At 33.4% G+C, this 11887-nt stretch overlaps 1 protein-coding gene across 2 annotated transcripts in view; it reads right to left on the bottom strand.

Moving 5' to 3' along the window:
- Positions 1 to 539: 539 nt before the first annotated feature.
- The window catches only part of NELL2 (neural EGFL like 2), a 381434-nt gene continuing 370086 nt past the window's right edge, over positions 540 to 11887 (bottom strand). For both annotated transcript variants that reach the window (XM_072798247.1, XM_072798246.1), the window contains exons 20-21: positions 10814 to 11038; positions 540 to 1253 (exon numbers count right to left, since the gene is read on the bottom strand). In XM_072798247.1, coding sequence (XP_072654348.1) covers positions 1203 to 1253; positions 10814 to 11038 — 276 coding nt within the window. In that variant the 3' untranslated portion in view covers positions 540 to 1202. The remainder of the gene's footprint in view (positions 1254 to 10813; positions 11039 to 11887) is intronic.

Genomic DNA, 11887 nt, shown 5'->3' with positions numbered 1-11887 from the left:
CGGGAAATCAACAAGAAATGGGGCAGGTACCTCCTGAGGACAAAACAGCCAGAGTGGTTACCATCCCTAAGCTGGAAGAAGCAAATAGAAGTAGTTATCAGAACCCGGAGAGGGTAGCTAATCAGAGGGATGTGTCAGGAGATGTAGCCTTCAGTGAGGTGACACCACTAATCATGGTAGTGCTCTGGTAGGAAGGGAGCCGGCAGAATAAAAACCCCAAATTTAACTCTTTCTGGTATCTTGCCAGCAGTCCCCACTGGTAAAACCAAGCCAGAAATCAGAGGACACGGGAATCCACTAATACGGTCTATATAGATCAGCACCCAGAATATAGACAGGGTTGAAAAAGTGATGAGGATCTAGAGAAGCAGAATGAAGATATCCATCATACTCCCCACTTAGAAATATATTATAGTGAAAATCATCTTTCAGTTTGGAAATAGCATGGTGGGAGTTTTTCATCAGCAGAACTAGGAAGCAATTTGTAGGTTGAAGAGTCCATGGGAAAAGGAAGACTTTAAACAAGACACTCGGACAGGTTATAAGGTAAGAGAAATATTTATTTGATTTTGCACAAGAACGAGCTTATACTGAACAAATCCAACCAAATAATATTAAGTGCAGTAAAACAAGGAAATAGGGATGACTTTTCCTGTTAGAAAATATTAAGTAACCATGCCTGTGCATTATTTTTATCATTACAATAACTTGTTTCAGATTTCTTTTCAGAGTGTATACTGTACATAACATGTTATAGCTTCTTTGCTTCTGAAAATATAATTCATTCACTGCCTTGCATTTTATTTTTTTGCAGTGAGGAACCTAACTGATTCGTGAAGATTCTGATCTAGAGAAAAATTTTCTGCACCAGTGAAGCTAGAGGCTTTCAAAGCTCTGATGGGCTCAGGCTTTATATCCAGGGGTCATGATGTCATGGTGTGTATTCCATACCCATTCTTCTACCACGGTGATGTCAGACACAGTAGAAGCAGAATTCTGGTCTCGTTTTGCCCCAAGAATTTTCCTTTAGTGATTTTCTCAAGCTTCACAAATTTCATAATTGAATGTTCACTCAGCTATTAACAAAGCTGCACTTAGCTGCCCACAAATCATCCACTTTAAGTTTTGACTTTTTTTTTTTTTTTGGTCTTTTTAATGAAAGAACATTCTTTAAACAGAAATCTCCCGTGAGACAGTTAACTTCACAGTTCCTGAAGGCACTGTGGATCCACTGAGCAACAGATGTGGCCATTCTAGAGAAGAAAAAAGAGGAAAGAAATGGATGGTATAAGCTGTTAAGCCATTAGTAAATACTCACACTTATTGATTGGTACACATAAATCCAACTGGGGCTTACTTATTATTTATGCACCCCTTCAAGTTCAACAGCCCTTCACTTCTCATGTCTCTACTACTGTAGAACCAATTATGCCCAGTTATTTGTGGCAAATTATAGACTGGTTTAATTTACCACATGGCATCGTCTTAGATCACATTTGTCCTCTCAATTGTTCATTCCGAAAATATGTGTTGAGTATATTGAGCCGTAGGTATATTGATGAATAAACAGACGTGGTCACTACTCTCATAGGGCAGGAGTTACAGGGGGAGGGGAGAAAACTAATAAACACTAAGCAAACATACATTTAAAAATTGTGAAAAAGTGCTAGAAAAGAACTAAACTAGGTGGTGTCAGGATATTAATACAAGACTGGCTACTTGGTCAAGGTAGACTTCTCTGTAGAAGTGATATTTAAACCAAGACCTCAAGGCAGCATGTAAAGGTCAGCCAAAAGCACAAGGAACAGAATGAGTAAAGGCTTTGAAGTGAAAAGTTTTGTTTAGTTAAGAAACTGAAAAAAGGTCTGGGTGAGAGTTTTGAGCTGGTGAAGAAAATAGTGTAGAGATAAATTAGGAAAAAATAGCAGGGAAGGGCCAATTATACATAATTAGTTTTTAGCACGAAATATCAAAATAATACAGTACATTACAAAAAGAAAAAAATTAATATCTTACTCTTGATTCCTTGTACTAGCTAACTAATGATGATAATATTGTTACTACAATCATAAGATGATGATATCCTTTTACTTCTTGAGTGCATACTCTATGTGAGACACTTTCCTAGGCATTTTAAATACATTATGTGATTTCAACCTCACACCATTCCCAGTGGGTCATTATTAATACTCACATTTTCTAAATTCAGAAACTGAAGATCAGAAAGCTTAAATATCATGTGCAAAATCACACAGCTAATAAATGGTACAGCAGGGATTAAAATTCAGGTTAGTCTGACCCTAAAAACCACCCTCTATTTGTGTGTTTTCTTTTAAAATTTATTTAGTCCCCTGAGAGAGAACACACACACATGTAACTCTCTCTCTCTCTCTCTCTCACACACACACACAGGAGTTGCATGAAGAAAAGAGAGAGAGGGAGAAGTGGACTTCCCACTGAGCAGGGAGCAGGACATGGCACTCCATCTCAGAACTCTAGGATCAGGACATGGGCCATAGGCAGGTGCTTTAAACCACTGAGCCACCCTGGCCACATGGGCCATAGGCAGGTGCTTTAAACCACTGAGCCAAACACTTTAACCCACTGAGTGGGTTTTAACCACTTTAACCCACTCAACCCCAGGTTGAGCCCCAACCATCCTCTATTTGATATTTCCTCTGAAATAAATGACTTTAGATGATTTAAAAATATATTATACTTTAGTATGATAAAATCAAAAGTGTCTGTTCTATAAAAGATTTAGATACTTCAAACATTGTTGAAGCACACGAAACGGAGGGAAAAACTAATTCATTTCCAAGAAGAGTATTATCAATTTAAGTTAATACTCTTCTATTCTTAATTTTTATTAAGCAGAATTCTTATTCTCATAGCAAGAGAAAGTCTCAACATCTCTTGGTTCTCCAGTGGTATTTTAAAACTTTGTCATTATGTTTAGAGGCAGGTTTTCAAATCATAATCATGTTATGGTTTCCCAGTCCAGTGACCCAATGAAGTAAGGGATATACCAGTTCCTAAGAATATCAGTTCCTCAACTTATATAGCTTTTGAGCAGAAAGTGAGGGAGTTTCCGGAGCTTTCTTCCATTGAGTATATGAAGCTAGTATTAGAACTCATGGGTAGAAAAATCATTATTATGGTTCTCATCAGTTCTCATCATCATCTCTTTTAGGAAGAGACTGTATATTTTTCAAAATCTTCAAGGAATGTTTTTCTTATTCCATATCAATATTTTCTGTTGTAATAAGAAAAGTGTTCTATAAATATTTCATTGGAAACCCTCAATTAGGGAAAAATAGTTCATACATGAATGAGTAAGAAAATATTCCATCAGAGTTCCAGTTTCAGTAATGGCACAGTTGCTTATATAAAACTAACTTTCCCTCAGATAACTACAAAGGGTCTGGACAAAATAGGAAAAATAACTATTTGAAAGCAATAGGTAGTGACCAAAAGCAGGCAGACACTGGAGAGGTTTCAGTCAGTGAAAAAAGGGAAATGTGTGAGGTTTATTTTCACTTGGCATTTCCCCCTGAGGACCCTCTGTAGTCTATGCAGTTTAGGCTAACTATAACTCAGGCAGAAAGACACAATCTGATAGGCCTCAGATGTCAGAGGACAACTTTTAGGGTTGCCAGAGTGGTTGTAAATTCAGAGGAAAATATCTAGAAAGAAGGGAGTGAATCAGCATATAAACTCCCCTTAAATTGTTGCCTGGTCTTTGAATTACAGAAGAGACTAAAGAGATAATGAGTTACAGCTTGAAGGTTGAAAGATCTGGGCAGAGATTTCAAAAGCTGCTCACTGTGGGTAGCAGTGTTTAAAATATGTGTCCTTCCAAGTTAGGAAGGATTGATGAAAAAATTCAGGTTTTTCATTGAAGGCCCAAAAAGGCCATGATCAGGAGTAAAACGGTGTCTCAAGGTTAAGAGACTCATTTACCCTAGAACTAGGGGTAAATCTGGAATAGACCCACCTAACCAGTATAAAGTGTAGCTTTCTTTCTTTCTTTCTTTCTTTCTTTCTTTCTTTCTTTCTTTCTGTCTTTCTTTCTTTTTTTTAGTGTAGCTTTCTTAAGTGCAAGGTGATTGGTCAGTAATTTGCAAACTGCTAGAACAAACATAGTCTTCAGAGGAAGCTAACAGAACACAGAATCTGAATCTATACCACATATCATCTATAATATCCAATAAACCATAAAAAATATTAGATTTGTGAAGAAAGACAAGAAAAGGTGATGCCTAATCAAGAGAAAAAGTTGTGAAGAGAAATGACTCAAAAATAATCCAGATGGAATAATTTGCAAAGACTGGAAAGTATATATTTTATATATGTTTAAAGGAAAAAAAAATGATAAATCTTAGCAGATAAATAAAACTATAAATAGAATTAAATGGAAATTTGGGAATGAAAATTGCAGTATTTGAAATGAAAAATTCATTGGATAGGTTTAACAACCAATTAGATATGGCAGAAGGAATATGCAACAAATTTAAAACAAAAAATAGAAATTATCCAATCTTTAAAACAAAGAGGAAAAAAGACTGATATAAAAATAGAGCTTCAGTGACTTTCAGGATAGTATTAAGCCATAAAACATGAGTAATCATAGATCCAGAAAAACAGGAGGGAGAAACTGTGGCAGAGAAAATATTTGAAGAAACCATGGTCAAAATTTTCTCAAATTTCTTGAGAAAAAAAACAATAACACAACAAAACAACCCACGAACTTAGATACTCAAAAATCCCAGCAAACATCAAAGAATAAAGTCACACAAAAAATCACATGTAAGTGTATCACATTCAAACTTCTAAGAATCAAAGATAGAGAATTGTGAAAGGAAACAGGGGGAAGAAGGCATATTTTATACAGGGGAACAAATACACAAATGATAACTGAATCCTCATCAGAAATGATGGAGACATAAAAACAACAGAATATCACCTTTAAAGTCCTGGGACAAATCTGTGACTCCAGAATGCTATATTTAATAAAAATATCCTTCAAAAATAAAAATATTTATAGATAAATATAAGTTGAAAGGTCCGTTGGACCTACAATATGTATCTACAATATGGAAAATGCTAAAGGAAGTTAAAGCTGAAGGGAAGTACACCAAATGGAGACTCAAATATATGAGAAGAAATGAACATGAGAAATGGTAAATATGTGGATAAATATGAAATATAGCATTTTTCCTCCCTTAACTTCCTTAAAAGATATTTGCCTAATTAAAGGAAAAATAATAAAAGGAATTTTAGAGTTTACAGCTTATATAGTTACATAATAATTATATGATTATTATAGCTCAAAGACTAAGGGGGATAGAATTCTTTTGTGCTAAAGTTCTTATATTTTATGTGAAGTAGTATAATATCACACTTTATTATACTGTAATATATTAATGCTATAAAATGTAATCTCTAGATCAGAAACAAAAATAATCATATAAAAATTATAGTTAAGAATCCAAAGGAACAGTTTAATTTAAATAATATAAAAAATTCGTAAATGAAAAGAAGAAATGGAGGAATAGGAATATGAAAATTAGATAGGACAAATATAAAACAAATAGCAAAATGGTAGCCCTATAGCCACCAATGCCAAAAATTATATTAAATGTAAGCAGACTAAACACTTCAATTAAAGGACAGAGATTGTCATACTGGATAACAAATAAGAACTAAGTATACATTATCTATAAAAAATGCAGTTTAAATATAATACCACAGATAAATTGTAAGTAGATAGATCAAAACAAAATGAGTATCTGAAAAAAACTGACTTCAAGTTTAGAAGACTTGCTAGAGAAAAGAAGAGCATTACATAATGACAAAACCGTTAATTTATCAGAAGACATAAAAGAGTACATTGTTAGTAATTGCATTTATATGAAGTTTTTAAAAGGCAAAATAAATCTAGTACAATGAAATCAAACTGAAGTTTGCTATGGGAAGTTGGTATGTCTAGAAGGGGAAAAAAGGTACTTGCGTGTTGGAAATATTTTATATTTTGATTTGTAAGACTCATCAAATTATATATATAACTATGAAATTCTCAATCATTAATATTACCTCGATAAAAACTAAAATAAAAGGTGATCCACTGAAACCTAGTCTGATTATTAGGAATAGTAACAACCTACTATTATAATGAATTATAAAAATGAGTTATTTTTATATAGTACACAGTGTTTCCTTAACACCCTGTTATTTATGGCTATGTCTATCCTATGTTTTAAAAAAGTTTAAAAAACTCATTGTGAGTATTTTTGTGCTAAACTCAAATAAAGACTGGAAGACAGTTAGCTTTTAATTTCCAGTTAATATATTTATATATGTGTAATACATTTTAATGTTATTTATATTCAATATATTTAGTTTTTATTCATTTATATTATCATTTACTATATAATTAATATATTATAATTTACTGTATAATTAACATATTAATCTGCTTATAAATAATATAGATTCTAAATACATGTATATATAAATATGTATTTAAGAATCCCACTTCCATCAATATTTTAATGTCTTCACAGAATTCATTTCATGCTATTATTTGCAACCTTGCAATTAAAGTATATATGTAATTATATTTTTAGCTTAGTTTTTATTTTAAGCCATTTTTTCAATGTCTGAATAAAATAGTCATATAATTATATTATACAATTATAATATAATATAGCATGTTGCATCATAAAGAGTTACTAGGACTTATTTAACTATTTTTCTATTTTTGGGCATCTTGGTTTCTTCCTTGATTTTATATGACAAATAATATTGAGGTGAATATTGTAATGCATATATAGCACCTTCCATATTTTAGAGTATTTCTTTAGATTATATTCTTAGACCTGGGATTAATGGGACAAAAGATGTTTGAGTTGGGACAGAGAGTAGGCAAAAAGGTATATATGTGGCTGTTGACAGGTATTTTTCAATGTCACTAACAATTCATAAGCATTACAGTTCCAGTACATCCGTCAGCATTGGAAATCTTTGTGAAGTATTTTTATTTTACTGTAGTATGTGAAAATAAAAATTCATTATGTTAGTTTACATTAGGATTTTAATTACTTAAAGGTTGAATAATTCCCTCTTTTTTTAATAGCTGTATTTTGTCAGCGAATTGTTTATACATTCTTTGCTGATTTATTTATGGGGAAATAGTGTTTTTTCTTGTTAACTTTATATGTTTTTAATTTAACAAAGAAATCATATCTTCCAGAAGAATATTTTTCCAGTCTCTAGTTGTGACTTTTATTTTGCTAATTTTATCTACAGAAGCTCAAATTTTCTTTGAGGTGTATTTTCTCACTTAGAAAAGGCCTCTCCCTTTCAGAATGTCAATATTTGATTACATCTTCTTTGTATTTTTAATATCTATCATTTCTTCCATGTAAAATTTGTTTTTATATATGATAAGCAGATAAAATTACTTCCCTCAAACTTCTGTCTGTTGATTCCAATATGTATAGAATAATCCTTTCTTCCTCTATTGATTTGCAAATCTTTCCTGATCATACCTGAAAGCCTTCATTTTAATTTCTCATTTATGGGCCATTTGTTTCCATAGATAGATCTAGTTATCCATTCTAATGTTAGTACAGAATTCTGCTTTCTAAACTTCATGTCTGCTGTTCCTGATATATGAAAGTAAAGTTTAGGAAGTTATGAGCTTCATCCTTAAAACTCTAATTTTGTTTATACCTCAATTATTTCAGTAATACATCTAGAGTCTGCCCAGGAATTAAAAGTAGCCCTCTGGTTTCCAATTTTCAAATTGGCTGTTTGGTAATTACTTATTAAAGGAAATGACCCTCTAATCCTTCTTCCCTTCATATTTATTTCTCAAGTGGACACATCTCTAGTTATTGTTTGAAGCTCAAAGCATAACTGCTTGAAAGTACTTTGGCTCATCAAAGGGTTCATGTGTCTCTCTTAGATTTAGGAAAGACAACTTCAGTCATTCATTTGACTCAATTTAAATTCTGAATGGAGGAACTCCTTTTTACCTAAGCAAATGAAATCTGAAGACATTTTTAAGAAGACGTTTTTTACCACCCCCCTACCCCTGCTAACTTCTAATTCCTCAGATCTGATTTTCAATGTCATTTGTTCAGGAGGTAACTGGTGCACATACTGTACAGTCTTTTAGCACGGTGCACCTTTACTTCAGGGCATCCGTGACAGTCTAGAATGTTGTCTTTATCTGTTTCCTGACTTGATTAATATCTATTGACTCTATTACCAACAATAATAATAGCCAATACTGAGTGTTTACTCTGAATGTGTATGAAATGCTTAGGAAACTTTTTAAATGGATCTCTCAAGTAGGTAGTAAAATTATCCCTATGTAGGTACTATTATTATTCTCATTTTTCAGGTAAGCAAATTGAGCCACAGAGAGATTAATGGACATTCCTTTAGGTCACATTGCTAGAGTGGTTGACCAGGCTTTGAATCCAGGTAGCCTGATTCTAGATACTGTAATTCTTCCTTTCTAGACTGGTGCTGCCCAGAACATTCTGTGATGATAGAGATGTTCTTTATATGTTCTGTCTAATATGATAGCCACTGGCCACATGTAGCCATTGAGCAATTAAAATGTGGCCAGGGTGACTGAGAAATTGATGTTTTAATTTTAATTAATCTTAATTAATTTAAATAGCCACATGTGGCTACCAACTTATATATTGGACAGCATAGCTCTAGACAATAAGGTGCTAGGTAATAATTTCCAGGAGCAATTGTGTCTGTTTTGCTTATCACTACACTCCTGGTACCAGTATAATACCTGGCACAATGTATTTACTGACTAGAATGAATAACTCTTAGACGGGCAGGGCAGGGAGATGAGAAGTAAAAATGCTGCTCTGAAAGCACCAAATTGTGAAAAATACTCATCTCCAATGCAATATCTGGAGCCTGTTTTGTATCCATTTTATTTTTAAAATAACACAAAATAAACATAATAAAAATTTTTGTATCTGGGATATATATGATAAAATAGCACATATTTTTATAAGTCATATTTAATAAGAAGGGAAAAGGGAAACAGCATCAAATAGTAACTTCTAAGAATCAGCACTTATCTGACAAAAAAATGAATTTAATCCTAAAATACACTTTCTGGAATACATTCCTATCATGAGGCAAAAAATCCTACTAGTTGTTTATAAGACAGCAAATGACAAACTTATTCATGCTCTTCACCCCAGAAAACACTCTCATGTTTTTCTTTTACTGAGCTCATTTTTTTAGTTGGAAATATCGGTGTGAATCATATTTGGTGTGTTTCTCATGCTATCACCTGGTATATATTTTTGTAGTCATTACTCAGAATGATAATCTTTGATTAAGGGTGTATATGGGGTACCTGGCCGGCTCAGTTGGTGGATCACGTGACTTTTAATATCAGGGTTGTGAGTTAGAGCCCCATGTTGGGTGTAGGAATTACTTAAAAAAATTTTTTTTTTTTTTTAAAAAGAGTATAAAGGGACTTGACTTTAATTGGTAATTGAATTTCAGGAAGTATTTCCCTGTTGGTCATTAATGCTGAAGTTTCAGCATTTTGCACTGCTAAATGTACTTATATTTAATGTATATTAAAGCAATACTGCATGTACATTAGTCACTTTTAGTAGTAATAGAAGTAGTAGTAGTAACTTTCGAATTTGCTAATGCACTTTCAGAAAATGCATTAAATATTCACTCAGAAAGCTCTGCTTGATTGACAAAAATTACATTGACTGAAAGAGACAGAAATTTTGGTTTGAAATAGGTAATAGTACCTCAAAGCTTAAAGCATTTTATATTTCTTTGCCCTGTGATGTCAAGCCAACTAGTAAGAATTTGTGCTAAGTGAATCTGAATTAAATTGCTCTATTGAAAAAAAAATTAATGGAATTGTTCACTTAAGAAACAGAGTAGTTAGAGATATCTGGGTGTGCAATGTTGGAAAAAATCTGAATCTTTGCTTTCCTGTGTTGTTATTATTAAGCCTTCAGATGACTTCGTTTTAGTGTTGATTCAAAAATTATGACTGAAATACAATGACCACTAAATCAACATTTGTAGGAACAATAATCAAGTAGAATGCTTTCAACTCTGTGTCTATGAATTCTATATATTGTCTACATTATCTGTATTCTCGTTCTCATTGAAGTAAAAGGCACATGTTCTATTTTGCTATGAGATGAAGAAAAATCTTTATAATGATTTTTCTCCAACTGTAGGAATAAAATATAGTAAGAAGCAAATCTTAAATTTTTCAACCCAATGTAACTGACCACAACAAACCAAGAAATATGCCCATTTTTTCCATATTGATTTTCACTTTGGAGAATGTAATATATTTATTCTGTCGATATATCTTACAGACCTCATAAAAGGACCAGATAAAAATCAATAAAATAATATTGTCTTCCATCATGAAAGAAGAAACATGAAGTTTGTGTTGTAGATTTCTTTTTTTTTTTTTTTAAGATGTGTACAGTTAGATACTTTAGGGCAATCTAAGTAGGTGCTTTCTGTTCTGGTGATATAAATGATTGATCATTCTGATTTCTGATCATGTGCTTCCTTCTCCCTGAACATGCTTTGAAGATGCACAGAGCAGTTAGGCTAGGCACTAATAAAGCTGAGCGGTCCTCCTCCCACTTCTGTTTAAACAATATATAGGGAAAAAAAAATGCTTCCCATTGGCCAGGTTAAGCACTTTAATATCAATGAGCCCTGGGTACAGCTGGCCAAATGCTCCCTACTTGAATTTAATAGGCTTTACCTTGCACTGGCAGAGAGTACACTCAGTGCCATGTTTGATCCAAGAGGACCCAGTGAAGCGAACCACATTCATCTCATCCAGGCAAGTTTTGGTGATGTCATTACGAATGGTGTCGGCCTGGCAAGGGTCAGTGACACAACGCTGGCAGCACTCGTTCTCTGGGAGGACACTGAATTCACATTCCACCTCTGGGCAAGGCAGAGGCCAACAGTCAACTTCCCCCTGCTGTAAAGAAAACAGATGCACAAGGGCAGAGAGAGAAGAAGGGAGGGTTTGGAGGGAGGTAGGGAGGGAGGAAGCACAGTGTTTACTGACTTCTTAGTTTATCTGATGAATAGTTATACTCACACCTTCAAAGCCATAAATCTTGCAGGGAATCTACAAAAGCCCTATCACAGAGCTGAGCTCTATCCTGCAGGTGGATTTAAGAGTGTTCAAGGATTAAATGAGAATAACAATGAACAAAAGCAAAAACCCTTTCTCTTGAAACAATCACATTTACACACTCCTATCTTTTCCCTGACAGAGGAGAATTATTTACTATGGAAGAAGGTTTCACTTAAATTTCTGCATATCAGGTGCTTTTTTCATTCTTTTGATCTTTTCTCCCTCTACCTTCTCATTTATTCCCTTCTGCCTAACCAAAGTTTTGTCCATTTACAAGAAAATAAACTGAAATAGGAAGGGAATTTGGCAGGTTTGCTTTGTTCATTTATGTTTCTCAGGTTAGGGATTTTGGAGAAAAAAAAAACAACAAGTAGGAACTGATTTCAGGCAGCTTTATTCCACATGGGGAAATTGTGTGAATTGGATCTTTTAAAAATTTAGTTCCCACCTGTTTCCTATTTTCTTCATAATTCTGAATCTCATGGTCTTGGAGATGAAAGCAGCCTTCGGGCACTGAAACTGACCTTGCTCTTTCAATTGATTTTTGGGTTTAAAGTATAAAAAAGAAGCAGCAAAAAAAGCATTGATTTAAAAATATCCTCACACAAATAGAGAGGAAACTAGCCATGACTTTAAAAGTAGCATCTGTGAAACTTTCTTCCATAAAGACACATAGACCAATTTTCC

This window comes from Canis lupus, chromosome 25, assembly GCF_048164855.1.
Source record: "Canis lupus baileyi chromosome 25, mCanLup2.hap1, whole genome shotgun sequence".
NCBI lineage: Eukaryota > Metazoa > Chordata > Mammalia > Carnivora > Canidae > Canis > Canis lupus.
The sequence above is the reverse complement of the archived record's forward strand: the minus strand, read 5'-3'. Positions and strand labels throughout refer to the sequence as shown.